Source organism: Populus alba, chromosome 8 (assembly GCF_005239225.2).
Source record: "Populus alba chromosome 8, ASM523922v2, whole genome shotgun sequence".
NCBI lineage: Eukaryota > Viridiplantae > Streptophyta > Magnoliopsida > Malpighiales > Salicaceae > Populus > Populus alba.
The window spans coordinates 2,787,876-2,814,875 of NC_133291.1; the positions used below are offsets into that span (position 1 = coordinate 2,787,876).

Consider the following 27,000-nt stretch of genomic DNA (forward strand, 5'->3'; position numbering starts at 1 on the left):
GGACCAAAAAAGACACAGAAAAAACAACGCTAAAATATGCCTAGGAAGTAGGAACAACTTCTAGAATCCCCAACCCCCAAATCAGGACCCCCGAAACAAAACCAACTTCCACTGAACACACAAAATCCATCTACCCCTTCAATTTCAAATCCCAGCTCAAAAATCAAAAGTTCAAATCGCTTCCTAATCCACCACCACCACCGCAACCGCAACCGCAACCGCCATCATGCCAACCATTAAACTAAGCATGGCAGTTTCACTCCTTCACCACAAAAAATTAGCCCACACAATCACCACCACCACCTCCACCTCCACCGCCAACCCCACCCCATTTCTCACTCCTCACTCTCTCTCTACACCCCTAAATAGCGATAAAAGTTTGCGCGCGTTAACACCCTGCGCACACCTCCCCTCTAATAAGAATAATAAAAATACCCCCTATTATTACCATTATAACATTACTAGTTATAATAATAACAAAAGTAGCAAAAACTTTTTAGGAGCTACGTTTCGTGGCTCTCTTTTATTTCCCTCCCGCAAATCTAGTTCATCCACCCGCTTCCCCAGATCCAACTCGCCGCCTTCAGCTTCCACTCCCGGGTCGGGTTTCGTTTCCGATATGGGAGCCGAGAATAAAATCGACGGCGATGTTGATTGGCATAAAAATGACCGTCAAAATCAACCGCCGTCAATGTTACCGTCCATGCAGAATCACGATTCTAAATTGCTCACTTTGCCTACCATTTTAACCCTCGGTCGCGTAGCTGCCGTGCCGCTACTTGTTGCCAGTAAGCACCGTTTTAGTTTTTTTTTTTCAAGTTATGATTTTTATTTTACGCGTGTTTATTAGTTCTGGGTTCTTAATTTTGTTTTTTATTGGCTAATTGGATTTTTAATGGTAATTTGATATTATTTTTTTTTAGAGATTTGTATTGATTTAAATGGTTTTAATGGCATTTTGAGCTGTAGATTTTATTATTGGAGCAATGCTTCTCTCTCTCTTTTTTGCAATTTATTGGAAGCATGAAATTAGTTTATCATTTTGGTGGTTAAAGCGAGCATGATTTTTGTATTTATGCTAAATTTTGTTTTTAGTTTTGCATTCCATTTGAATATTTTAAAGTTGTAGAAATAAAATTTAATTGAATAATTTTTATTCTTAGAATTAAAATTTAAATGTGATTTGGATTCAAAGAGTCTGACGCTGTAATTTTTTGTGCTGTAGCATTTTATGTGGACAGTTGGTGGGCAAGAACCGCTACAACAAGTATTTTTGTTGCCGCAGCAATTACTGATTGGCTTGACGGGTACCTTGCACGAAAGGTGTTGTCTTTTATACGATCAGAAAGAGACAGTAAATTCTGTTGCTATAGTTTTGTGTGATTGGTTAAATTTAAATGTTTCGTTGTGTTGCAGATGAAGTTAGGCACGGTTTTTGGTGCGTTTTTGGATCCGGTAGCTGATAAGGTAATGGACCTAATGATGTTTTTTCATGCGTAGTGGAATTAGCATGTATGGTCTGTTCAACTTGTGAGAAATGTTTGAGAGTTCTTATTTGTTTCTTATGTCTATTAAATGCAGCTTATGGTTGCTGCTACCTTGATCTTATTATGTTCCCGACCTCTGGAGGTTGCAATGTTTAGAGAAGTACCGTGGCTATTCACTGTACCGGCAATTGCAATTATTGGACGGGAGGTAATGCAGATATGAATGTACCTATTACCTGTAATTCTTGTAAATTCATAACCAACATCAAGAACATCTTTTGTGTGGCATTGCTCTTCGAAATATAATGATGCATTTTCTTGTTTTCTTTGGGTTTGTTGCAAGTCCTTAGTTGGGTTTTTTCAAGGAACTCAATGGTAGGTTGTTTTTTATGTGATCGTGAATCATGTCAATCCTCTTCAACCATAGACAATTGCATCAATGAATCATTATTGTTTTCAGAGTGCCTATGTCATATGCTATTCATCTTTCTCCCTTCAGGTGATCATGTATTCTTGTGAGATATCGTGGATTTAATCCGACCAACTGATTTGCTTTTTCGTTTTTAGATAACCATGTCTGCAGTTAGAGAATGGGCTGCTTCACAGAATACAAGACTTTTAGAGGTTTGTTTGCTGCTGTCCAAGCTCCACAACCACCTCTCCCTTTTCTTCTCCAACTTTTCAAAAAAAATCAGCTGTTAAGAGAAAATGCCTTACTATTAACTGTGATTTATATATTAAGAATGATTCCTATTCTCAGGCTGTTGCTGTAAATAACTTAGGCAAATGGAAAACTGCTACCCAGATGATTTCACTAACTATCCTCTTGGCTACCCGAGACAGCAGGTCCCATCTATTTCCTATCACATGGTCCCTCCTGCTATGTGGTTTATTTACTCTAACTTGGTGATTGCTGTCTCAGAAGATTTTTTTGTGTCATTCCCTGTATCTGACAGTTTCTTTGTTCCCTTGTCCTTTTTCTTTGTTGTGCAGCCTTGGAGGACCAGGGATTTTAGTACCTTCAGGTGTCCTTTTACTTTATATCTCAGCAGGTCTTTCTGTATGGTCTTTAGCTATATATATGAGTAAGATATGGAAAGTATTGCTGAAGTAGTTTGACAGCCGTGCCGTGCATTGCTTACACATGCTCCTGAGGATGTATGCAGATGACATTGAGACACTTTCTTACATGTCCCTTTTCAATGATTGCTCTCACAGATTGAGCTCCTCAAGCAGGCGGCAATTAAGGGGAAAAGGGTTTTTTTATTTTGTTGCTTGGGAAGGTCCTCATATTTAGGTTGCTTGTGGTGCGAGCAGACTCCCTGTTTCTTTGGGGGTTTTCCTAGTGTTTTTAAAATCATGTTAGTTTGTTATATAGAAGAATTGTTAGGATGTAGATGTCAGAAAGTCTGATCATAGCCATTGATAGTGTTGATTTGATCCCTCCTGGATCATTCACGCCATGGGTGGATGCTGGTTGTATAACGTTTTGATTTTTTTGCTACGGAGCTGAAAAATTCTTGTTCAGCCCAATGTAATCAAATCAAGAATTAACAACTACAGAGAATTAACAACTTAAAATAATCTCTTGGATATTGTCAAGTTCAGGAGTAGTTTTTGCCGAGATGCTCTACTCCAGTGAGATGCAATATTATGATCATAGTAACGACTAATATGAAGAAGTTTTCAAATCTCTAATGGAAGCCATTAGATGATGATTTATCCTTGTCTTTGAATCATTCTTCGTGCCTCCAGTCTGTAAGTGATAGCATTGTTCATTTGACTGCTGTACTCTAACCTGCTGCATGCGAAGGCCTTTGCATGACATTGCAATATTTTGCTTTGTAAATTGTAAGAGTCTTCTCCCGTTTATCGGCAACCCTAGTCTCTGAAGCACCACGTGTTGATGGTGCTGTTACTGTAGCTAACACTCTAAACAACCAACTATGGTTGTTTTAGGCCGTATCTGATTGCTGAAAAACAAAAATAAACCATGACGCATTCTTTCCTGCTGCTCTATGTTTGTGCTGTCATCTAGAGCATGCTCATTTTGATCGTGTCCAGAAACATTACGAGTACATGGATATATAAATGAGAAGCATCCTGCATCCTCAGTAATTGTTGTCGACACAATATTATCCAACAGTTCCTTATTTTTCATCTCGAAGCACAACGCAAAAGTCACACCCAACAAGCACAAAGGAGGCCAAACTAGCCCCATAGTGATTGTATTCACTTCTACTAGCACCATTAACACACACACATAAAGCCTTGTAGAAAAATCTGAACTAAGTAATTTAATTTCATGGTAGAGACGGCACCATAGTTTCACAAATGAGCCTGCGCAAGAAACATGGTCAGAGAAGTGTATTAGCTACTCTTTTTTTCATTTTTATAATCTGTAACATTTCAGGAATCCAAGTTCTTGTCAAAATCCAGTAGCAAGCCATACCGCAAAGCGTTTCTTGTAGGTTTCAACATGCTGCTTTGGCTCGCGCCTGGTTTGGTTGTAAGCCTCTATTTTGTTCACCTCCTACACAGATATAATTAAGTTGAGGTTTCACAATGTTTCAATTGTTGAATCATAACAGTACACTCCACAGAATCACTTGCATGTTCACTATGATATGCACCACTGCATATGGACCGTTGACAGGATGACATCAGGGAATAGAACAGAAGAAAGATTCAGCAGTTTGAGCATACCTCAATCCAAGCAGCCAGTTTAGGCCTTCCCGCAGTGACGTCATACTTCTTAAATTCCAGCAAGGCAGGCTGAAATCTTTCGATAAATGGAGCGTAAGCTATATCCACCTGTGCACATCAGATCATTCATTATTCAGATTTCAACAATATACAAAATAAATGAGATTTGAAAGAAAATAAAAACCTGCCAGTATAAACTTTCACTGACATATAAAGCATTATTATGCTACACTTGATGGAAATAAAACTCAAGCTAGCTTGTAGCAGATAGCAGGTATAGCTGCCACAGGATATGCAGGACTCTTCTCTTACCAGACTGAACTGCCCAAGGAAAAAGGGCCCGTCGTCAAATTTGGAAAGAGCGGTTTCAATATAATCAAATGCAGCACCTGGGGCAATTCACCACTTCAGTCTTTTTATTTGTGTTTTTAGAGGACAGAGAAACATCAAAGGCAGCAAGCATTGTTCTCACCAGCTTCATCTGCCTCTCCTTTGAATGTGGAATTATTGGCTTTGCTGAATGAATCAGTATAGGAAAACAACTCCTCTGCAAATTCCTTCTTTGCAGGATCCTATGATTCAGTCTGAACATCAATTATCCATTTCAATGGAGGGCTCAAGCACATGATATAGAGGATAATCTGAATCTTACATCGGGAAAAAGTGACGGCCCATCGAAGTGACTGTCAATATATTTAATCAAATCAAGAGACTCTCCTTTCACTTCGTTATTGTGTTCCAGTGAAGGCACCTGCACAAGAACCTTGCATGACCAATCCAGGAAAGAAGACAGCAGCACTAGTTGGGATTATCAAACAGCTTTACCTTGTTAGGAGGATACACTTTCTCCTTGTACCAAGCAGGCCTGTCTTGTAAATCAATAGGAACCAATTTTATCTTGTCCTGAAGTCCCTGCTCTTTCAATTTGATGAAACAAAAACATTGCCACAAACTGATTGTATTGACGAAATTATATACAGACTAAACAAACCAAGGACAGGGCATGAAATGTTGTAAAAATAACCTTGCAATTCCGGGTAATCCACACACGCTGTGCATAGGGACATGAGTACGATATGTACAACCTAAAACATAGAGAATGCAACATACAACATGGTAAGATAAGTTACTAGTTAATTTTCACCCATTTAGGAATTGGAGGAAATGCATTGGTAAAGGGATAAAGAAATTCAGCAATTTTATCATAGCATAAGCTGTGAATTTGCAAGCAAGTGAACTAAATGAGACCATACCTTGTTGTTCCATCAAAAACTGGAGGTGGTTCTGAATTAGAAGTAAGAACTGGTGGAAGAACTTCTATCCCACTTCTGTACAAAATTTTGCCAAAAAAAAGAAAGAAAACCTAAAATCCACCACCAAAAGAATAAAAAACACTGACCTGTTTGACTGCCAATTGAAAACAAAATGGATTTGAAATCTTGCAATATTTGTGAAAGAAAAAGTAAGTCTATCTTTTATTTCTCTTATTAAGTGCTAATTAACAGGGTTCCGATGTTCTAAGCAACCAAACAAAGCAAGTATTTCATGTAGTAGAGATGGGAGGTGCCAGTTTTTCATCATCCTTTTCCTTTCCTTTTATTTTCTCAGCAAGCAACCAAACAGAAACTCTTAACAACCAATCCAATTCATGCAAGTATGTACATGTAAGGACAATTGACATACCCAGTAGCCATCGTTGCTGATATAGGACCAGTTTTGGATTTGCTTAGTGGTTGGAGTTGAAGCGAATGATAACGTGGTAGTTTTACGGCATCAGCGCCTAGCCATCTTCTTGTTTTCTTGGAGGATAGATGGACAGAGAAACGAAGAGAAAGATGTTTTGAAGGCGTCAGTGGTGCTGAACCATTGGAATAGTTCATGGGCAGAAATGTGGCCATGTTGCCGATTGTTTTTTTGAGGGGTAGTTAGATCCTTACTACTGTTACCATAGCTTTTATTACTATTACTATTGCCATAGATTGGCAAACGTTGATCCAACATAAAGACAAGGTTAGAATAACTTTATGAGCTAAGCTAATTGAATGTAGATATGTTATTTTACTGAACAGAACTCGAACTTCAAACCTTGGTCTGAATAAATGTTGTTCTTAGCCACCTGATAAATGATATTACCCTTAAAGTCTCTTATGCTATTACAACCACATATACGATAAACTTTGTCCTCCACTTCTTTCCTTTGTTTCAAGTTTAGAGGCCTCTTTCAGGTGTCCATCTCAGATCACTCTGCTTTATAACTACAGGCTAGGCCCATTATTGATATAGCCGGCACAATTCTGTATTAAAGACAGCAAACAGCACACTAAGCTTTGCCAGGAGAGGATGGTACCCCATGGATTACATATCATTTCGGGCTGGAATCCATTGAGAGTTGTAAAATTAACATAAACACATTAATCTAGTCTGTGCAAAAGCTAAATCCAGATGCTGTCCCACGAAAAAAGCACAAACAATAACCGCTGTTGGACCTGTTACTCCGTTAGACAGTGCAGTGAAACACAAACTGATGACACGCAGAAATATCCCAATAATTTCTTATTGCAATACAAGTCCAGGAACGATGAAGGGGAATATACACAGCAAGCTTGGAAGGAGCCAGATGGCAGATCCTGACTCACACCGGAAATGGACAACTCAATGAACTAAAACTTAATAACATGGTGACTCTCAATTTAAATGGGATTATTTTTTCTAGTTCTCGAGGCAGTTGAGTAAAACCACAGCTACTGTAAGTAGGTAGTTTAGCAAGTATCATATGCCAATAACCAGACAGCAACCAAGGCTTTAGTTAAGGTATCTGTCAGTCAAGGCATCAACTATACTACCTAAGGAAGTCTTTTAAGACGTTACATAAGTAGGTTTCTGAGATGCGTGGCTATACAATTGACAAAACAAGGAAAAAAAAGGGATGGGGTATTCTTTCAACTCTCTTCTCTTCAAAGAAAAAAAAAGAGTTTCTCAGAACGAATGAAGAAATGGGGCTTGAGGGAACAAGAATTCTCAAACTAAGTGTTGCCATTTCCAGAGACACCACAACCTCCCTTGATTGAAATTAGGGGGCCACGGAAGGAGCTGCGACTGACAAGATTCGAATCAAGAAACAAAACTATGACTGTGATATCATCATGAAAATGTCTCCTGACACCACGATCAATCTTTTTCAAGTCTGAATATCTCATTTCTCTTTTCTTTGCTGCTTCACAAAGTGCTGCTTTGAGAAGTTTCCTTGCAACACCCTGCAAAAACTTGGATAAATTAAGGTCCCTTCATAAGCAAAGGAAAAGGAGTGATTCTGAAAGGTATTATAGACAACCAGTAAACACAGTAAGTCACATGAAGACAAAATAAAGTTGAAACCATAAACAGCAATCCTACATTACGCGGACAACTGTGGACAATGTCAACTGCCTCCTGATTGCTTAGGTGCTCCCACAGGCCATCTGATGCAAAGATAAGAAACTGATCTTCAGGGCTGAGTTTCTGCACTAAAATTGTTGGCTCAGCTTTAAGAATTGGTTTATCGAAGGGTTCAGGCAATCTAAATTTAGCTAACAGAGGTTCTCTGTTAAATTCCGCCCTTTTCAGATAGGCATCACCTATAGATCTTGAGATCTGAAGAAGCAACAAAGATTTGCCAACAGATTAGATTGTAATATCAGCAATCATGAATATAAAATGCCACCATTTATCATCATAGAAATAGAAAGAAAAATTAGGTGCCTAGTGGAACATAGAAAAAGCTTAATGGCAATCAGGTGCCAAATAAAGATATCACCGCAACTAATTTTTTTTTTTTTTTTTTTTTTTACCGTAATATATTGAAATTGATTTGCAAAAAAAGAATGAAGTTGGGGCAATAAGCAATTTGCAGTTTCAAAAAAAGGCGTGATAAAAGAGCTATATGAGAGGCCCATATTCACCTGAATCAGACCCTTCACACGCCAAACCTTGCACTTTAGAACAACAATATGTGGATCATCAGGGTGCAATGAATGCAACTCCTCTCTCACAGATTCTATACTTGCATTATGTTCATATGATAACTGAACTGCTTTGATCTCCTTAATGGCCCTTTCCAGTCTTCCTAACACAACCCGAGAATCTCCTGCATTTGCAATGTAGAGAACACCACTGCATACTACACCAACCAGACAACATGCACCAACAGAAGCAATCTGTGGCTTATTTAGCCACTGCTTCTTCACTAGAGAGAGAAATTCCTCTTCTGTTGCCAAAAATGCTTTGTTGATAACATTGGCTGACATTCCATTGTTTTCTGACGTGAATTCTGCACCATGAATAGCTGTCATGTCAGTGAACATGCGCATTAGCTATATAAACAAGAAGTTAAATAAGGCAGAAGAAAAGAATTTTTTTTAGATAAATGAAAATCATATTAAGATATCAACCAAACAAATACAAAAACTCGAAGGTGAATGAGCTATCCTCCAAAGAAAGCAAATAAAAACAAATCATAATAATGCAGCCCAGTCCCATCAATATCCAATAAGGATACACACCTAAAGGCACCCGATGCATAACATCACAAGGAAGAACGAGAAACTATCTTGGCCCATAATAATTGTTTCATAGAGTATTAATTTCTGAAAACTCCAGCATTGCTCTCCAACCAAGGACACCAAAAACAGCACAGAAGAAACAAAACCATATAAAGTCCTTAACTCTTTCCTCCTTTGAAACCTACAAAGTCAAAGACAAGTAGTCTGCCACCTCCTGCACAACAACCCAAGACTCTCCACTAAAAGTGATCAATCTAGCCCACATATCCCGAAAACAAAAAAATACACATCCACATTATGAAAAGAATAAAACATATATATGAGTATAACGCACCATTCACGTCAGAAACACAATCTGCTTAACGAATTCTTGCAAATAATAAGTACACTTGCAACTCAACGCAAATGAGGTGTTGAAGCAGGAATTATGAAGCTCTCATGCTCGGAACATAACTGTTTTGGTGCATCCATTGTCATTATTCTTAAAAGATCATTTAAGTTGTAGTTTTGACTTTCCATTAATCTAGCACAACTCATATATATCTGGAAAAGATTTTTTAATATGAAATCAGTTTTAATTTTCCGTTGATCTTATTAAACCTGTACATATTCTGAAACCTATCTCTGTCCCTGATCAAAATCCAAACAAAAACCGATGATCCTTAATAAAAGAAATAGTTAAAATGCACTCCAATTTGACTTAGATAATCTGTTTTGACCTCTTCATGTGAAAAACAAAAGCATCTTCATGGTGGGTGAATAGTACTTCGGGCAGGGTGCTAAAACACAAAAAAGTATCCACCATACTCATGAACTTCAAAATAGCCCAACATCAAGATGAGTGGAAAACAATAATCATCACCACGCATGAAAAACAAGATTTCACTGATGATATTCATGGAGCAATTGTAGAACCATCAACCATCCAGATTGGGATGACATGAATGACAGCATACAATCATTTGAATAAGAATGAAATTCATCATGGAAGAGGAAAAAAACATACTCTTGATGTTTTCAAAAAGGTGCTCATTCACAAACCGGGCAGCTTCTGGACCTCCATGGCCATCATAAACTCCAACAAATGTTCCATGAGGACCTGATTCAGTTGAGCTCATTGGACCTGATTCAAGCTGACTACAGTCTTCCAATAGATTGTTCGCTTGAATTACTGCCATTGAAAATTCCCCATTAACATGCTGACCTGAATCCTTGTACCATAACAATCCCTCAGCTCTGCCAGCAGCATCCCCACCATTACTTGAATTTTCACCCTCGACGGAAGGCTTCCAACAGGGTGAAACAAATCTCATCAATGTTGCGGATACCATTACTTACATATTCTCTCCCAAATAACCCAGAAATCAAACTATTCCTTGAATCAGTATCAATAAGTATATAAGAGACTGTTCTTGGCTCTTGTTTCTCACCAATCTCCAACCCCACAAAAGATGTATCAGAAATTAAACCCTTATTGAGCGCAGACACCATTAATCTGCAGAGGAGTACAATATTATGAAGCCAGTGAACATGTCCAAGAAATTGCATAAAAATGATTTTGACGTGTATTAAAATCCACAGGCCATAAATCAGAAAAGTAATGCGCAATACAACAAATGACAAATAATGCACAAACTGCATAGCATGACATTTATGGAGGCACCAAAACGCAAGCACCACTGCCTCATCAAAAATTCAAGATGCAACAAACATATTGCTTTGCAGGTGCAGAAACTGCATGATATGGGCTCTAAAAAAGTCATATTCCGACACACTATCAATCTAATGAACCAGATGAATTTGCATATCTATAAACTGGATAATGTAGAGTTTAGAAAATGCATCAACCAAAATTGTGTCGTCATGGTGTGGCCCCGTATTTGAAAGAGAAGTTTAAGTTTTGAGACAATAATCAAATGCAGGCGCCATAAAAATTGATCATCTTAATGATTAGGAGGCATGTAAAGGAAAGGACCCAAAACATGAAAATCACAGCACATTACAGACTATCTGACGATAATTATGTATACCTCGAGAATCTATATGTAGTTGCCTTGAGGGATTCTGGTTAGTCAAATTGCAGACACCATCACCCTGAAACATAAACACAAAAAAATACAGATAATAGGTACTGCCCAGAAATTATGTCTTGGGACCAAATCCCCTTGAAATAATGAAATTTGACATTGCAGGTTTCTCATAAAATTGCATGAAATGAATTGCAAACTTTTTTTTTTTTTTTTTGAGAATCAAAGAAGTTTCTAAACATACCTTGTAATCAATTTCAAGGCAAGGAACAAAACTTTATGATCCTTCAATGCAGAAGCCTTAAGATAAAAGCAAAAAGGCCCAAACTTTGAAGGATTTATTAGATGAAAAAAAAAATCCAAGGGAAGGGATTTTAGAATGTTCTAACAGAAAATAAGGTTGTAATAAAGATAGATCTAGAGAGAGAAAGACGCAGGCAGAGAGATTGTGGAGTTGTGATTGGTTAAAGAAATAGAGGACTGTAATTACTTATACAACAAATCTTGGGTTTTGAAGGAAATCCATTGATAAGAAGGTTCTCTTCTCTGATTCCTTGGTGGGCTTATTAGGTCGTGATTTTCAGTTTTGTTTTTTTCTTTTCTTTTTCTAGTTTAGTTGCTTTATGGGAGGGGTTTTGACTTTGACCTTTTAACAAGCCCCGTCATTTTAGGCAGCTTTTGCTCATCTTCTTTTGTCCTTTTTATAGTAATGTTAAAACTCCCCTTTGTGAAAATGATTCAGATTTTCTATTATATTTATTTTGATTTTTGAGAAATTGTTTCTTGGAGTTGGAAGTTGAGTGGGGCTTTTATGAATAAGATTATCAATCAATCAATGTTCAATTCTAAAAATAAATTTCAAGAATTCACTTTTTAAAAAAAATATTATGATTTTATCTAAAGTTATTAAATCAATTTTGTTTTGTGAATTTGATGAATTAATTGGACAAATCAAAATATTTCAATTTTTTTAAAAGAATTAAAATCTTGAAAGAAACAAAAATCAAACTGAGTTTTTATAGGATCTATTAATTTATAAATTGATACACTGGAATCAAATGAATTAACTCAAAATTAATAGTTTTTTAAGAAGAAGTTGAATCAACTAATTTTTAAATTAAAATATAAATTTTTAAAATTAACTCAAAGTTAATATTTTTTAAAAATCTAATTTTGAATTAGAAGTTGGGTCAGCTAATTCTTAAATTGATTTGCTAAGCAAAACTAGATTTAATAAATATGGTTTTTATAGATGATATTTCTTTCGGATTCAAAAGATAAGCTTCCAGAATTATCATAAAATACAGCATGTTTGTGAAATAATAGACTCACAACGCTGCAAACTTTTGCATCAATCCACACCACACACTATTAGAGCAACTTCAAACCAGGTGCTAAATGGCGAGGAAACAAAAAAAATAATATTCTGCTCTTCTTTGCCTGTTTTTCATGTTCCAATATAGAGTTAAATAAAATGTTATTTTATTATTTTTCTTGTAAAAATACTAAAATATTAGTCATTGCAATAATATTTTCTCACTAATTTTATTGTATCATTGAGTTGATTGAAAATTATTGAATTATTTTTAAACCCATCAAGTCAATCAAGTAATATTAAATTGGTAAAATAATTTAAAAAAACCATATTTATTATATTTAAAAAACTATATTATTAATTTGGCTGTTCTAAATAGTATCCATGCTCTCTCTTATAAGGATCAAGTTGCAATAAATAAGAAGCAAATAAAACAGCCAAATGCATAGGCTTTATGGCTCTTCAGGGGCCGACTGCAAGATAAGAAAAGTGATAGCACCATTATGCAAATAAATCAAAACAGAAAGGACAGAAACATCAAAGGGAAAGAGGGACATGTTTCCTTCGTCAGTATTTACATCATCAAAGATCCCTCTCTCTCCTTTTAAACGATGCCATTTTGTCTCTACAACTGCCGCTTCTACGTCCACCTAAACAGCAACAGGACTCTTCTTCTGTGCCTGACCCGTCACGTGCGCTCCCGCTCACTGACCGTTCAGTCAAGTGGCATCATTTCCAGAGATCCAGCCATGGCATCGAACTCAGTCCGAGTCGCTGCAGTTCAGATGACGTCAATCAACGACCTGGCTGCCAATTTCGCAACCTGCTCTCGCCTCGCCAAAGTATTCTCACTTTTCAATTTCTCATCAGCACACAGTTTTTGTTATTTACTGCTGGCCTGTTCTGGTTTTCATTTTTTATTACGCATATCTAGTACTGACTTAATCAAAATTAGTGTAATTAGCGTTGACAATCGTTTTTATTTATTAATCAGTGAATATTTAATTGATAATTTTAATACAATGATTATAGTTGCGTTATTCGTTCTCATTATTGAAACAATGGAATCCTCGATATGCTTGTCGAACACTGGGTGTGGACCCCACATGTGCGTGTGTCAAGTACAGTGAGGATTACCTGCGATTGTAGTTATCACCTCTCTGTTGAGAAAGGGTTCTAAACGAATTTATGTATTTTGGCGGGGCGTTGTGTATGTGAAGGAAGCAGTGGCTGCTGGGGCAAAGTTGGTTTGTTTTCCTGAAAGTTTTTCTTTCATTGCGGCAAAGGATGGGGAAAGTGTTAAGCTTGCGGAACCTTTGGACGGACCAATTATGCAACGGTATTGCTTGTTGGCTAGGTAATATGTAAATTCGCTTTATTTTCTCTGCATTGCGGTCTTCCTTTCTTTATTCGTAGTTGATAGACACTGCCCATTTTATTCGTTGTGTTCTTATTTACTTTCTTTGCTGGCACAGTATTAGAATTTTTGTTGCCGTATGGTTATGATTATTTAATTGCAGGGAGGCGGGCATTTGGCTGTCACTTGGAGGATTTCAAGAAAAAGGATCTGATGATGCGCACTTGCGCAACACACATGTTATCATTGATGACAGTGGGAATATTAGAAGCAGTTATAGTAAAATACATTTGTAAGATGGTTAATTCTGTGTTTTGTTGCGATGTTTTTCTCTTGTCACTGTAGTTCTTGAGTATATATGAGCATCGCTTGCTTGAAGCTGATATGTAATTCTTTCCTTTATATTGATTTGTGTTTATCTTGATTTAATTTATCCATATGGGAGCTAAACAAACCTTTTCTCTCTAAATAAAGGTTTGATGTGGATGTTCCTGGTGGACGTGTATACAAGGAAAGCAGCTTTACAGAACCTGGTGAATGCACTGTTTGGCATTGCAAGCCAACCGTCCTTTTGAAAAATTTTGAATTTTTTTTAAGCTTCAAATTATTATTTTTACTGTTTTTTTATCTTTTTGATGTATTTCCAAGCGAAAAACACTTTGGAAAGCAACCCCCATCATACTCTCAAACAGGCTCAAACTCTTCATCGATGTGATGGACTTGCATGTTGAACAAACAAATATCTTATCTCATGTGTTTTGGCTTGCCAACACCTGCTTTTGGTTCAGTGTATGAAGCTTCCTGATGGATAATAGATTGTTTTTGACGTTTTTGCTTTCATAACCTCATGCTTGCAAATCTATGGAAAAAAAAGTGACTGCCAGCCAATATGCCTAACGTAGCATGCTATTTGGATTGATGAAGACCCTCCAATAATTTATTTTTCTTGGATCCATGTTTTTGAATTCATACAGTTTTCTAATAAGAATTAGCCATGTGTAATGCATTCGTAAAATTTTCCCGTGCTGTTAGCATTTTCATCTCCCTTGTTCCTAGTTAGTGCCTCTTGACACAAATTTCTGTGCATAACCCATCTATATCAATTATGTTTCCAGGAAATGATATAGTTGCAGTTGACAGTCCTGTTGGACGCCTGGGTTTATCAGTTTGCTATGACTTGAGATTCCCAGAATTATACCAGCAGCTCAGATTCCAGCATGAAGCCCAGGTATAATTCAGTTTATGTGTTCTCTGGTTTAAATTGACTTTAAGCATCTAAAACTTGAAGCATTTATTATCCTTTGCAGATTTTATTGGTACCTTCTGCTTTTACAACGATAACTGGTCAGGCACACTGGGAGATTTTGCTTCGTGCTCGTGCAATCGAGACTCAGTGCTATGTATGAATTCATTTCTGTCTTAATGGAATTATGAATTTGTGTCCACTACGCACGATTAATTGTAATTCTTTTCCCACGTCAGGTAATAGCTGCTGCCCAAGCTGGAAAGCATAATGAAAAAAGAGAAAGCTATGGTGACACATTAATAATTGATCCTTGGGGAACTGTTGTTGGTCGATTGCCTGGTGAGAATTACTGTCTCTAGTTCTAGCACTTCTTCCTATCCTTGAGTGAAGAGTCTCAATATTGTAAATGCATTTCTATTTGCACTCCATGTTATTTATTTTCATTCAACAGACTCATAGATAATTTCCTCTACTCCTTTCTTCTTCTTCTCTATCTTGTGGTGCCTCTATTGTATGTGCTGTGTACTTTGGTTTATAGACCACTAGCATGTTTGATGAATTTACTGATTACTAACTTGTTTTGCTATTTCTTTGCAGATCGCATTTCAACGGGGATTACTGTGGCTGATATTGATTTCTCATTGATTGATTCAGTAAGAGCAAAAATACCAATTGCTAAGGTAAATCCCACTCTATTCAACTCTAGGATACGAGACTGATTAAAAGTTAGCGATTATTTAAGGCAACTAAAATAAAATTTGGAGGGGGAGAAATGGCAATCACAGGTGTAGAAATAGCCAAGCAGCCCTTTAGTTTTCAATAGTGGCCCTAGCCCCCGAGAGATTTGATTCGGAAAGGCATGCATATATAAAGTTGAGCCTGGATTGATGGCCAATCTGCTTTGGAGGCTAGGGACAAGCACTTGAAGTATGGACCAGGTCCACACTGCTGGTGCTTGATTCATTTGTTTCGCTTGTAATTGTGTCATGTCAGGGCCTTGCGTCTATTAGGCTGGGTTGGGTTGATGTTGAACTATAGCCTAGTTAGAGCCTAACCTAACTGCTTGAGCCACATTGGGCCTGGTACTGCCTGTTAATCAAGCAACTGCCCCCCCCCCCCATGTCCATCCTCTACTGCCAGAATTAGAATCTGTAAGCATCTGTATACTCAAACTCAGCTTGGCATGCATGCATGTGTCCCGCCCTTGCGTAGGTGCAGGTGTCAGTGTGTGGTTTTCTGCGAGTATTTGTATATTAATGCCTTAGAAGTTGCATATGTGAATCCATAATACAATCATGCGTCGGTGTTTGTGTGTGTGTTTTTGGTTACAGGTGCGTGTATGTATTCATTCTATTTAAGTTCTCGTATTTGTAATGAAATGCAATCTCTTATACTTCCAGCAAAGGAAGCTCATCGAGTTCTGGAAATCTGCATCTCTATGATCGTCCAGTCGAGGAAACCCCAATGGATGAACCAGCTACAAGAAAGGAACAGCAAGCAATATATATATATATCCCCCAGCCTCCAAGGGAAGGCATTATGCCTTTCATCTGTGCTATTTTGTCCAAGACAATGTGCCGCCAAGCTTGCATCAAACTGTTGTTGTGGCATTCGATTCAAGGAACGATGATCTATATTCTCACTTCCATATCAAGGATGAGAAGGGTCATTAAAATAACATGAAATTAAGTTCCAATGTCATTTGTCAGTGAGCATGCCTGGTTAAATTATAATTATTTTGCTTGAAATATATTAAAATAATATTTTAAAATATTTTAAAATTATTTTTGATATTAATATATCAAAATGATTTATTTTGAAGTAAAAATAAAATTTAAATTTTAATAAAAAACAGTTCAATTTTAAAGTCAAAACACTTTCTAATCACATTTGTAATACTGTTAGAGACTACAGAATGATAACAATTTCGTTTCCTCATTGTGAATATTTCCAAGTAAATGTTGTGGATTATGACTGCGAGACTGCAACTATTAATGTATGACATCAACATCGAAGGAGTTTGAAGAAGAAAGCATCAAAGGGCTTTCGTTTTGCAAACAGAGATCCATTTCACCCTTGCTTTTGTAGCAAGACACTTTCACTCTTCTGCTGGGCTTGCCTAAATCTCTGTTGTGATTTTCACGAGAAACAAATTGTTCTCGACCATCCGTAGTTTTGGAGTGTGGTAGTTGGATAACTGGAGGTTATTTTTTAAAATATATCAAAGTAATTGCAGTGACAATGTGGAGGTGTCTTTTTTTTATTTTAAAAATTGGCAGCTCAAAGTAACGTTTCCTTTTCTGGCCTCTTGTTGAATCCCTTCAATTTCTCCAATAAAAATGGTTTTTATGGTTAATTACATTTTGGTTTGTGTATTTTTTTTCATTTTCTTATTTAAGGGATTTTTTTCATGCTTTAGTGTAGAATCTATCATTGTAATTCTAATTATGGATTTTTATTTTATTTTATTTTTCTAATTGTGAAATGCATTCATGTCTCCTTCAGTTGTTTTTGGTCAGCAATGCCTGTAATTGTGTGAATAAATGCTGAAACAACTGAAACGAGAAAAGCATATATTTGACAAATTTGTTTCTATGGTGATGTTAATTATCACAGAAATGGAGGGCGGCGAAGGCTCCCCGGAATTAAGAGCTAATCCGTCGGCTGCATTAAATCCTGATAATGCAGAGCCAAGGTTTGTTAACATTTATACAACAGATGGTTGCTTTACCTAAAAATCGTGGTTCTTTTAGGTGGTGTTAACAAGGATTACTCTCCATGTTTTTATGTTTACTGTATCCTTGTGCCTCACGGACTGGAGCGCAACGCAATTCCCTTGAGAAGGGCAAGCAGATGAAGAGTGTGTTTAGTAGTGTGGTAGTGGTTGTTTTTTAAATAGCTTTTCGTGCCGAAATACATGCCAATAATGTTTTTTTTATTTTTTAAAAATTATTTTTAACATCAGCACATCAAAATGATCCAAAAAGTACAAACCGCACTCAATTTTAGTAAAAAAAAAAATTTCAAAATTTGACGAAACACAGGTTAAAACGCACAGCCAAACACTACCGAAGTAGGAGGCGGAGTTGACTCCCGGTTATATTTTAGATTTGTTTTTTATAAATTATTGATTTGAGTTTTATAAATTTTAGAATCACTAAAAGGATATATAATCATTAATTTCAGGATTTATAAAATTAGTTAAGATACATATAAATTGATCCGAATATTCATATTAATAATAATAAAAACAAATAGCACTGGAAGTCACTAATAAAGGATGCTTCGAAGAAACATGATACAGAGAGAGGCCTCGATGTAAAGATAACTATAACCAAGAAACCATTTTAGAAGTCTCGACGAGGAGAGCAAGCTCTCCGTTCACTTTAATTGTAGCCATTATTATCTGTTTGGCCATTGAAAGCCTGGCCAGAGTTGTTACCCTTAAAGCATTATCATACAAAAATTGTTCATATTCAACTGAGATTGAGACAGCTTGCCTCATCAGTTGACACTTGACACAAAAGATCAAATCAGTGTTAGGTTCAGCTACTCTACAGGAAACTTAAAATATCATAGTGAAGACTGAAGCATCCAAAGAACCCCAAAGATTAAGTTGTCATGGGCTCCAAAGCAAGGCGGTGCAAATGGGGGTTTTGAAAGATGTGTAGACATGTTTGAGGAAAGCGGAGCGTGCCTTGAGAAGGTTGGATCCGATGATCAGGTTACTTTCAATTACTCTAAAATTTATGGGATTTGAATTGATAATTTTTAAAAGATAAATTTAAAATCTAACAAGTTAAACTCTGGTTTTTTCATCAAGAAATTAGAGGTGATTTAGTGCCAGTTTCTAATATAAACGTTTAAGAACATCTGTGATTGATAGTGTGTGGTGTTGGTTTGATTACAGTCACTCTAAAGAAGGTTTTATGTCTCCCTTTGCAAGCTTTGAGGGAGACTGCTAGTCAAACCTATTCTCATTTTGACACTGAAATATGGTTAATTATTTTTGTCTATATGAAAATAAATAATTTATTTAAAAAAAATTTAAAAATACTAAAAATTTTAGTTTTTAGATTAACAAGCATTTTGATCGTAACAAGCAAAACAAAAGTTATTGTCGTAATGAGATGATAATTTTTTTTTATAACCAAATGTATCTTTAATATTTTTTTTGGTATACTTGAGAGCATCTAGCTCAATTTTTTCTTTTAAATTTTTTGATAAAAAACTTTATTTGTAAAAATAAATCATGAGTAACTTAATGCCAATCGATTCTGGCCCTTGCAAGAACAACACGTAAAAATCGAGATTTCATGATCAAATTCGATGAAGAAACTAGATGAATAACATTTAAAAAAAAAAAAAAAAAAACAAGGTATTTATGTCTTTTTTGTTCATGCCTCCACACACATCCCATATTTTTGTTTTTGCCTATTAAGAAACTTTACTTGCGAAGGTAAATCATCGGAGCTTAATCCCTAGTGAGTCTGACTGACCCTTGCAAAAATGGTGATTTCACAATCAGATTAGGTGAAGAACATCTCATGGAACTCATTTTCCATAGACTCTCGGAGCATTTGCTTAGCCTCTGTTGTGTGTGTGTGTGTGTGTATTATCTGACTATATCCTCTGGCAGCGGGCAATGTGGGATCCATCACGAGGTGAAGGGAAAATATATATATATATATATATATATATATTTTTTAATGTTTTAAAAAATATTTTTAAAAAAATTTAATTTTTTTTTTATTTTAAATTAATAATTTTTTGTGTTTTTAGATTATTTTAATGCACTGATTTAAAAATAATTTTTTAAAAATAAAAAAATATATATTATTTTAATATATTTATAAATAAAAAACACTTTTAAAAATCATCCACAAATTTATTTTCAAGCCCGCAAACTAACAAAACCTTTTCAGCGTTTGGCTTGTTTATGGTGGCGGCATCAACCTCGGTCTATTTGACCTGTTCTTGGTGGTTCCACAGCTGTCAGAGTTTGAATTCTAATGCTATCCAATTAATGGCAAGGGCACCAAAAATGACACAGCACCGGCTCCCAACTGATCCCATCACAAGAAACAGTACAATTGTATCAACAAAAGGTCCAGCTTTAGGATTTGTCATCAATGAAAACGTGCTACCATCGTCTGACCTGTGACTTGCCGATTCCAGGTTGCGTCGTTTGAAAATGTATTTGCCAGCAATTTTTAGTAAAGAAATCAAGAATAAATAATTAGTTCAAGATGACAACAGATCTTGAAGCTTCACACCAAAAGCCTATGTCAAATGTATTGTACTCCCAGCAAAAATTTGGAAACAAATCGTCAAGGGATAAAACCAACAACGGAACCAGAACACACACAATTTCTCCTGATTACACTGAGCAAGCTGAACCACAAACACACACTCAGAGAGGGAGAGAGAATCAAAATTGCTAAGACCAATTCATGGCTATAAGAAAAGGAACAAGGAAACCCCAACCCCAACTACATACAATTACACAAAGAATCAGAGTGTGAATTTTTCCAAGCTTTAACATCTTTACCCATCAAAGCCTCCAGTAAGGAAATGGAGGAAAAAAACGGAAAGGTATAAGAAATGTAAAGAAACCCGAAGAACACAATTTCAAACTATGGACAGTGTCTGCACACCCTACCCAAAAAGAAAAGTTTGCTTCCTCGCAATCATTCTAGCAAGAATTCTCGTGTACAACTAGGACTACCAAGGAGATCAAACGGCCTGCTGCCTAGGGTGTCTTTCAAGATTGTGATTTGACCTTCTTTAAGAAGAATATCTTCTTCTAGGGCCTCTATCTTCTTCTTCAATACATTAATCTCTGAATTCAATAGCATATTCTTCTCCTTAAACTGTTTCACTTCCTCCCACATAATATCTCTCTCCTGTGAAACTTTGGCCAATATCCCCCTAGTTGTTGCCAATTCCTTTGCGGATGCTTGGAGGTCACTTTGAAGTCGATCTACATTCTCATCCTTCTTCAGCATCTGTTAAAAAGACAATTACATTAGTTATATTATAGGACACCAAAAGGTCATGACAAAAAATAAGACCGCTGCAGTTACCAACAGGCTCTAAATAATTTCTGATGAAATATAATTATTAAGGAAAAAACGTGTCTGTTTAATTGTCCTAACTGTACACTGGATACCAAAGTTTGAAGGCATAACAATAGCTCCCAGGTAACGTGAAGGTACAAAGACAGCAAGAGAAATTCAAAAGACATCGTACTGCAAATCAGGTACAGCACTTCATTATACTTCTTTGCTGATGTCTGACAAAGTGTTGTGCCAAAAGATCATGTCTAGTTGGCTTTTGGTATCCCAAAAAAGATAAAAAATATTTAACAGGAAAACTCTTTAAATGGTTTTAGTAGAAATTTATTCTCATGAATTATGACAGAAAATGCTAAGCCGATCACCATAAGAACCAAAGAAGGAAAGGGAGTAAACATGCCACAGATGTCCATCATAACAAAATTAGTCTTTAATGAACACTAACATCGAATTATGCCATAGCAAAGGAACTAAACTAAGAGCAAAACCATAAAAAGCAACATTTAGAATAACAATTTTATATTGCTTTTAAATTAAAGGATAATGATTCACAGAAAAACCAGTTTTAAGGATGCTGATCGAAAACAATTATGGCAATGAGGGCAGACAATGACCTCATGCCAGTTTCACTATCCATTGGAAATGAAGTGAATATCTCCATAAAATCACCAGCTACACAAGGCCAGCACATCACTCCACCTCCACAAGGGGGATTTCAGGTTACAGAAGCCCAACTCAACAAAATCACAGGTTAGGTAGGCGTGCATATAAAAGAACTTAGGGAACACTAAGAGCTGACCAAATCAATGCAGACCTTAACCCTTCAAGTTAATGCATCAGCTTGAAATTAAGTGCTTTTGTACATGCATTTAGCACAAGCAATGTTTGCAAAGAACCCTGTGTAAATGAATATTTAAAGTGACAAGTAACTTCAGGTTTTTTCTGCAGAGTTGGGGGAATACCTGAAGTTCAAGATTTTTCAGTTGATGAGAGACACAAGCAAGGCTATCCAACGAATTGTTGACTTCACATCGAAGGATGTCATTACCTCTCACTGCTGTTGCTAGTTCAGCTTGCAACTGCTCGAGCTCCAACTCTTTAGAGTACAGCTTCTCCATTAACAGACTTGTAAGCAAAGTTTCAGCTTTAAGTTCAAATCTCAAAGATTCCTGCAAAGATGAAAGGGAAATCAATAATAGCATTAAGGGTTGAAATCAAGTTTACCAATAGTCAACTGTTCACTACCCATATCAAAGATCAACTTAATTTAACATACTGAATAATTGTCGCTAAAAAGCAAATTCGAATCAAATGAAAATACATTTGCATTATGACCATCCTCCACAGAAACCAAACGATGAGCATGTCACAAGAAAAAATTTAAGCAGTAGCCTACCTCTGGGATATGATGGTTAAGTTTCCCAGGGCCATTGACATTACTGCTTTGGGACTGAGATTTTGAAGCACCAAGATTAGACTTCTCCTGAAGTAAACAAGATATTGTCTGCAAACTCCTTGTTAAGCTTTCAGTTCCACGCTTAAAGCCCTGAATTTTCATATCAGATTCAGCAATAAACTGCTCATCTAAACCATTCCCCAAAACTTCCATACCCTGCTTAATTTCTTGAAAGTGGCTGCCCACTTTCCCTTTGATGATTTCCAATAACTTAGAAGAAAGCTGAGTGCTCTCATTCAGCATAGACAATCCTTGATTCTGCAGGCAGCAAGTACGTGTCCACATTTCCTTATCTAGCTTGAAAGTTAAAGCACCAATCTCTTCACCATTACACTTTAAGCGCTTCAACAAGTTTATATTCTCATGACGAAGGGAATCAATCTCAAGTCTACAAGATTCCACCTCCCTTCTGAGAGCCAGTTCTAATCCTGTCAACCTCAGTTGCTCCATTTGCAATCGTGTCACATTCTTATCAAACTTGTCCAATGGTGGCTTCTTTTCAATTTCCTCGCTAAAGTTTTCCCGCAAACCCTCAATTGTCTTCTCTTGATCACTGCAGGTTCTTAATAATCTTGTAATGGATTTTTGCAAATCCTTGCACTCCTTGTTCTTCTCTTCAAAATTCCTTTTAATACAATCTTGATCTTCTTCTGCCACTGCATACTTCTTTTGCAATTCAGAAAGATTGTGTTTCAGATCTTGATTCTCATCACTCACCTCCTCCACCTTTGAAGTCAGGTCCCTGAGTTGTTGCTCGGAATATGTTATCACACTTTTGTTTTCTGCTTCTCTCTCACTAAAAGAAGATACTTCCCTCTGGAGTGAAACATTGTGCTCTGCAAGCTCTCTAACCCGTTCACGAAGCCTTTGCTCTTCTAACTGGCATTTCTCAAGCTTTAATGACCAGTCACTAGACCTTCTGTCTAATTCTTTCTCCAAGGCTGTCTGCAATTCATTCTTCTCTTTCTCTAATCTTCGGTTCCTTGCCTCCCATTCTGCCTTTGCTAATTGAAAACCTTCCTTGGCAGAATTCCTGTCAGCAATTCGAGATTTCAGAAGACCTGAAACCTCAATTGCCAAGCTTAACTTATCCTCTGTTAAGCTCTGAATAGTCTGCATCAACAGTGGAGCATCAAATCGACTATCTTGGAGAAAGCCTTCCTGCTCAAGCTCTTCAGAAAGAAGAACAATCCTCTCCTCAGCTTCCTTAGATCTTTGTTGTAATTCCACATCTACCATGTCTTCTCTACTGACAGAGTTCATATCCTCACATTCATCTCCGAGGAAGTAATTTGGTTTCTGATCATCACCATTGTTGCCATTATTGGTTTCACAAGGTTCCTCCAGTGAGTAACTTTTTCGGGCAGGAACATCCATACATGAATTCATTGATCCACCATAGACATCTTCAATTGTGATTGGAATATCACAAGCGAACTCCTTTGGACTTGATTTAGGATAAGAACGCCCCAGGGAGAGTCTCTCCATGACATTCCTTGCAAGTTTCCGTGGAGATTCATGGCCAAATCCTTTAGCAACCCAATCTCTTGAAGAAAACTTCTGCCGAGTCCCTCCATATTCCCGAAATGAGTGAGACCTGGGCTTATCTTTGATGTTATCCATTGGTGAAGTAGGGGCTGTGTATTGGACTCGTGGAGGAAGTTTTCCATCAGCATTTCTGCTTCCAATAAAACTTCTCTGTGAACTATTTTTGGGCTTGCTCATTTCCTGCTGCTGTTCTCCATCAATGTAGCGATCCACAACTGTACTTGAGACGTTACTAGAAGTAGAATTTCCTGATGAATCATGATGGGAATTGGAATAACCAGATCTCTCTAGGCCAGTGGCTGCCACTTCAAATCGTTTTGTTTTGGCTCGCCTCTCAGGAAAAAGATTTTTCCTGCTGTGTTAAATTGGAAAACATTTGAATTAACCTCAGGAAGCAATTCAAAAAGAAAGTGTACATGAGTTATATGCAAACAAACTTGTATTCAAGATCACTAAATAATCTGTGATGCATTCTTATAATGTGATATTAATGGGATCAAAATTCTCACTGAGACGAGCGATCATGTTGCTGATGAGCACCACTAGAACTGCTAGGAGGAGTTCTAGCTTGATCTATGCAAGGAAAATTCCCCTTCCCCTTCCCATCATCAAGATAGGCAGTTGATGACAATGAGCGGCTCCTTCTAAGACCCAAGCTGTTGCTGGTGCTCTGGTTATCATATGCTTGCTTTCCTGATTTTGACAATAGTCCCCTTAGGCTCCAAAAATTACACTGAACATTATCATCATTGTGATTGTTTGGCTTACCTTGGAATGGTGCCTCCCAGTAAACTTGCTTATCTGCGGACGGTGGAGAACTAGTATTGTTGTTGCCAGCACTGGAGGAAGAAGATCTGAAAAAGAATAGTTTCTTCATCTGTCTATCTCAAACCAGAACCACTATTTGTAACTCATCAAAAATGGTAGTTTACAATCCCGTGCTTTATCACTCCTTGGACAGAAGGGATCTCACTGAACCTGAAATTACATTGTGTAAGGAATTAGAAGGGGAAACCTGGATTATAATTTTACGAAGAAAGATTTGAAAAGGAATGCAGCAACTCATACACAAATAATGACAACAGTGATTACTCGGAGAGAGGATGAGCAAAAAGAAAATAAAATGACAACGGTCATTAGTCCACAAACAACTACATATGATCTCCTCACCTTATAACACATTCACCGAGCAAAGATTCCAATTCCCCACCCACACACACAACCACCATATCAAGATCAAGATATCTAACAAAGTGAAAAGGAAAGCATGCAACAAGGTGGTGATAATTATGAATTCGCACTGGAAAACCCTAAAAGCAAAAAAAAAAAAAAAAAAAAAAACAGGTTCAGTACTTAAAAACCATCACGTTATCAAACATAAAACCAATTAACAATTTGAGAAACTTGAGACATACTGGCCTGAGAAACATGAGAGTAACATACCAAAAAGTACATAACTGAATCTGATTTCGAAACCCCACATCCAAAAAGTGATCAGATTCGATTGCTAGAATAAATACTTGAATTAAAGCACTAAGTTTAAATATGAGCGACAAAAAAAAAAAAAAAAAACAGAGCAGCACAATAACACGCCCGCACACATGCAAAAAATAAATGAGTAGTTAAAAAACAAAAGAAACATGTCAATTACTTAATGTAGACGAAGAAACAATAAAGAAGAGAGCAGCTATCAAATTCAACAATATAAATTTGCATTAATTTTTTAAAGAAAAAAACATAAAACAAAACAATTGTCGAATGCATGTGTCAGGGCTTATGATCTGTTCCTTAGTTCACTAAGCTATACCTTCAAAAATACCAAACTACCCCACCATTTCCGGTTCTCAAAAACCCCAAAACCCTCTCTATCTCCATCAACCACCACACTTTAAAAATCAAATAAATCTGACACAAACAGAATCTGATATTGTTAGCCTTTAATAATCAAAATAACATCGTGATTAACGAAAAGGAAGATTCAATTGCAATTCCGGAGAAAGTAAAATAGAAAAGAAGATGACACTGTTTGGAGACTGAGAAACTGATGGAAAAGAAAAGAAAATTGGCTTAATCACGTTTTAAAGAGCAAGGGAAAAAAAAAACACTTTTTGGTTGCTGAGAAACTAATGAAAAAGGAAAGAGAAAGAAAACTTGATATTGAAAATCACACAGTTGCCAGTAATTGAAAGTTTCCAAAAAGAAGGGGGGGGGGGGGGACAACACATGCACCTGAACAAGTTTCGTGCCTTATCCTTTCCGTTCCCTTTACTTTCTCAGGAACCAAACAGAATCAAGAAACAAAGAAAGGAAATTAAAAGAAAGGGAAGGGTAGGAAATGCAAGCTTCACTTGCAAGGGAAAAAAAAAAGGTCACTGTTCTTTCTTTCCTCTCTTGCAATGCTAACGGTCAAAAATCTCTAATGACACTTGGGAGTTGGGGCCATTAAAAAGAAACCAAAACAAGAAGCCAGTAATTATATTTTTTGAAATTGTGATCTAAGAATTAATTAACTTACCATTAAAAGCAGATACTGCAGCGATTAGTGAGTGATTAATCAAGTTTCTCAAGCGGATTTCAAAATTCAAAAAAGAATTAACAGTTCTTTTTAAAAAAAAGTACAACTACGAAACCGAAATTTAAGAAAGTTTCTTTTGTAAAACGGAATCTTACAGGGCCGCAGTGAGTAACGGCGTCAGAGGGCGGCTTTGAGGGAGGAAATGAATTAACAGTGAGGTGAAAATATGTGATTTTTTGGGTGTCAGAAATCAAAATGGAAATAATAGAGGGAGAAAGGGGGTTGCTGTTTGGGGCCAGTGACAAAGTGAAGTGATTTTGATTTTGATTACGAGAGGAACTTGTGAGAAAAAGAAAGATGGAGAGGGGCTACCAAGAAGTGGAAAGTGAGGGAGCCAGACAGAAATTGAGGGTAATACAGGAGGGCAATTTGGTCATAAAGGAAAGCAAATTTTAAAATACCTGGCTGCCGCGGATATAGCGGAGGAGGAGCGGGTGATTATGGAATTTGGGATCTAGTGGAGCCTTGTATAAGGTAGTTAAAGTGGACCCTTTGTGTGTACAATTTCGATTTGCAGCAAAGGGCTGTAATGCTTTTTTTAAAAAAAAAAAAAAAAAAAAACATGTATTATTCTTAAAAGTTAAAACCTACCTATGTACAAATGTTGAAAAGTATGGTTTTATTGTTTTATAATTTGATTTAAATTGGGTATTGGAAAAAGTTGTAGA

General features: G+C 36.7%; 5 protein-coding genes across 14 annotated transcripts; 2 read left to right on the forward strand and 3 right to left on the reverse strand.

Moving 5' to 3' along the window:
* Positions 1-50: 50 nt before the first annotated feature.
* LOC118052223 (CDP-diacylglycerol--glycerol-3-phosphate 3-phosphatidyltransferase 2) lies at positions 51-3,076 on the forward strand. The gene is made up of 7 exons (XM_035063116.2): positions 51-788; positions 1,226-1,323; positions 1,417-1,467; positions 1,582-1,695; positions 2,055-2,111; positions 2,248-2,333; positions 2,481-3,076. Exons 1-7 carry the CDS (start codon positions 227-229, stop codon positions 2,599-2,601), a joined length of 1,089 nt encoding a protein of 362 aa, XP_034919007.1. The 5' UTR covers positions 51-226; the 3' UTR covers positions 2,602-3,076.
* Positions 3,077-3,571: 495 nt separating this feature from the next.
* LOC118052229 (glutathione S-transferase L3) lies at positions 3,572-6,274 on the reverse strand. Its single transcript, XM_035063122.2, has 10 exons — positions 5,877-6,274; positions 5,447-5,521; positions 5,218-5,278; positions 5,019-5,105; positions 4,846-4,944; positions 4,666-4,765; positions 4,506-4,582; positions 4,194-4,301; positions 3,940-4,020; positions 3,572-3,827 (listed from the first exon to the last, which is right to left on the reverse strand). Exons 1-10 carry the CDS (start codon positions 6,089-6,091, stop codon positions 3,816-3,818), a joined length of 915 nt encoding a protein of 304 aa, XP_034919013.1. The 5' UTR covers positions 6,092-6,274; the 3' UTR covers positions 3,572-3,815.
* A 457-nt stretch (positions 6,275-6,731) lies between these two features.
* LOC118052220 (probable protein phosphatase 2C 38) lies at positions 6,732-11,380 on the reverse strand. Of its 5 annotated transcripts, none has more exons than XM_035063109.2 (6): positions 11,003-11,380; positions 10,762-10,825; positions 9,738-10,226; positions 8,132-8,514; positions 7,587-7,823; positions 6,732-7,447 (listed from the first exon to the last, which is right to left on the reverse strand). In XM_035063109.2, exons 3-6 carry the CDS (start codon positions 10,060-10,062, stop codon positions 7,217-7,219), a joined length of 1,176 nt encoding a protein of 391 aa, XP_034919000.1. In that variant the 5' UTR covers positions 10,063-10,226; positions 10,762-10,825; positions 11,003-11,380; the 3' UTR covers positions 6,732-7,216. The 5 variants fall into 5 exon arrangements, with proteins under 5 accessions (XP_034919000.1, XP_034919001.1, XP_034919003.1 ...); XM_035063110.2 differs by having other exon boundaries at positions 8,132-8,499; positions 11,003-11,379; XM_035063112.2 differs by lacking the exons at positions 10,762-10,825; positions 11,003-11,380 and adding an exon at positions 8,732-8,945 and having other exon boundaries at positions 9,738-9,819.
* A 1,282-nt stretch (positions 11,381-12,662) lies between these two features.
* Positions 12,663-16,409, forward strand: LOC118052225 (deaminated glutathione amidase, chloroplastic/cytosolic). The gene is made up of 9 exons (XM_035063117.2): positions 12,663-12,915; positions 13,294-13,430; positions 13,594-13,722; positions 13,905-13,963; positions 14,546-14,658; positions 14,738-14,830; positions 14,913-15,015; positions 15,274-15,356; positions 16,077-16,409. Exons 1-9 carry the CDS (start codon positions 12,685-12,687, stop codon positions 16,116-16,118), a joined length of 990 nt encoding a protein of 329 aa, XP_034919008.1. The 5' UTR covers positions 12,663-12,684; the 3' UTR covers positions 16,119-16,409.
* A 3,683-nt stretch (positions 16,410-20,092) lies between these two features.
* Positions 20,093-26,655, reverse strand: LOC118052209 (uncharacterized). 6 transcript variants are annotated; one of them, XM_035063080.2, is made up of 7 exons: positions 26,428-26,655; positions 24,928-25,067; positions 24,526-24,735; positions 24,267-24,450; positions 22,150-24,112; positions 21,716-21,922; positions 20,093-20,684 (listed from the first exon to the last, which is right to left on the reverse strand). In XM_035063080.2, exons 3-7 carry the CDS (start codon positions 24,632-24,634, stop codon positions 20,367-20,369), a joined length of 2,781 nt encoding a protein of 926 aa, XP_034918971.1. In that variant the 5' UTR covers positions 24,635-24,735; positions 24,928-25,067; positions 26,428-26,655; the 3' UTR covers positions 20,093-20,366. The 6 variants fall into 6 exon arrangements, with proteins under 6 accessions (XP_034918971.1, XP_034918972.1, XP_034918975.1 ...); XM_035063081.2 differs by lacking the exon at positions 24,928-25,067 and adding an exon at positions 25,565-25,662; XM_035063084.2 differs by lacking the exon at positions 24,928-25,067 and having other exon boundaries at positions 22,150-24,109.
* Positions 26,656-27,000: the final 345 nt, after the last annotated feature.

Bases quoted from the DNA above. Each gene is read 5' to 3' on its own strand.
- LOC118052220 (XM_035063109.2), bottom strand. From the start codon at position 10,062: ATGGTATCCGCAACATTGATGAGATTTGTTTCACCCTGTTGGAAGCCT. The intron at 8,515-9,737 runs GTATGTTTTTTT...CTGACATGACAG, and splicing joins CCTTTTTGAAAACATCAAGA to CTATTCATGGTGCAGAATTC. The intron at 7,824-8,131 runs GTGAATATGGGC...TTGCTTCTTCAG, and splicing joins GTGTGAAGGGTCTGATTCAG to ATCTCAAGATCTATAGGTGA.
- LOC118052229 (XM_035063122.2), bottom strand. From the start codon at position 6,091: ATGGCCACATTTCTGCCCATGAACTATTCCAATGGTTCAGCACCACTG. The intron at 4,766-4,845 runs GTAAGATTCAGA...ACTGAATCATAG, and splicing joins GGCCGTCACTTTTTCCCGAT to GATCCTGCAAAGAAGGAATT. The intron at 4,583-4,665 runs GTGAGAACAATG...GAATTGCCCCAG, and splicing joins AGGAGAGGCAGATGAAGCTG to GTGCTGCATTTGATTATATT.
- LOC118052209 (XM_035063079.2), bottom strand. From the start codon at position 24,634: ATGAAGAAACTATTCTTTTTCAGATCTTCTTCCTCCAGTGCTGGCAAC. The intron at 24,113-24,266 runs GTGAGAATTTTG...AATTTAACACAG, and splicing joins CAACATGATCGCTCGTCTCA to CAGGAAAAATCTTTTTCCTG. The intron at 21,923-22,149 runs GTAGGCTACTGC...TCATCTTTGCAG, and splicing joins TTAACCATCATATCCCAGAG to GAATCTTTGAGATTTGAACT.
- LOC118052223 (XM_035063116.2), top strand. From the start codon at position 227: ATGCCAACCATTAAACTAAGCATGGCAGTTTCACTCCTTCACCACAAA. The intron at 1,468-1,581 runs GTAATGGACCTA...TATTAAATGCAG, and splicing joins TGGATCCGGTAGCTGATAAG to CTTATGGTTGCTGCTACCTT. The intron at 1,696-2,054 runs GTAATGCAGATA...TTTCGTTTTTAG, and splicing joins TTGCAATTATTGGACGGGAG to ATAACCATGTCTGCAGTTAG.
- LOC118052225 (XM_035063117.2), top strand. From the start codon at position 12,685: ATGCCATTTTGTCTCTACAACTGCCGCTTCTACGTCCACCTAAACAGC. The intron at 12,916-13,293 runs GTATTCTCACTT...GTGTATGTGAAG, and splicing joins CCTGCTCTCGCCTCGCCAAA to GAAGCAGTGGCTGCTGGGGC. The intron at 13,964-14,545 runs GTGAATGCACTG...TTATGTTTCCAG, and splicing joins AAGCAGCTTTACAGAACCTG to GAAATGATATAGTTGCAGTT.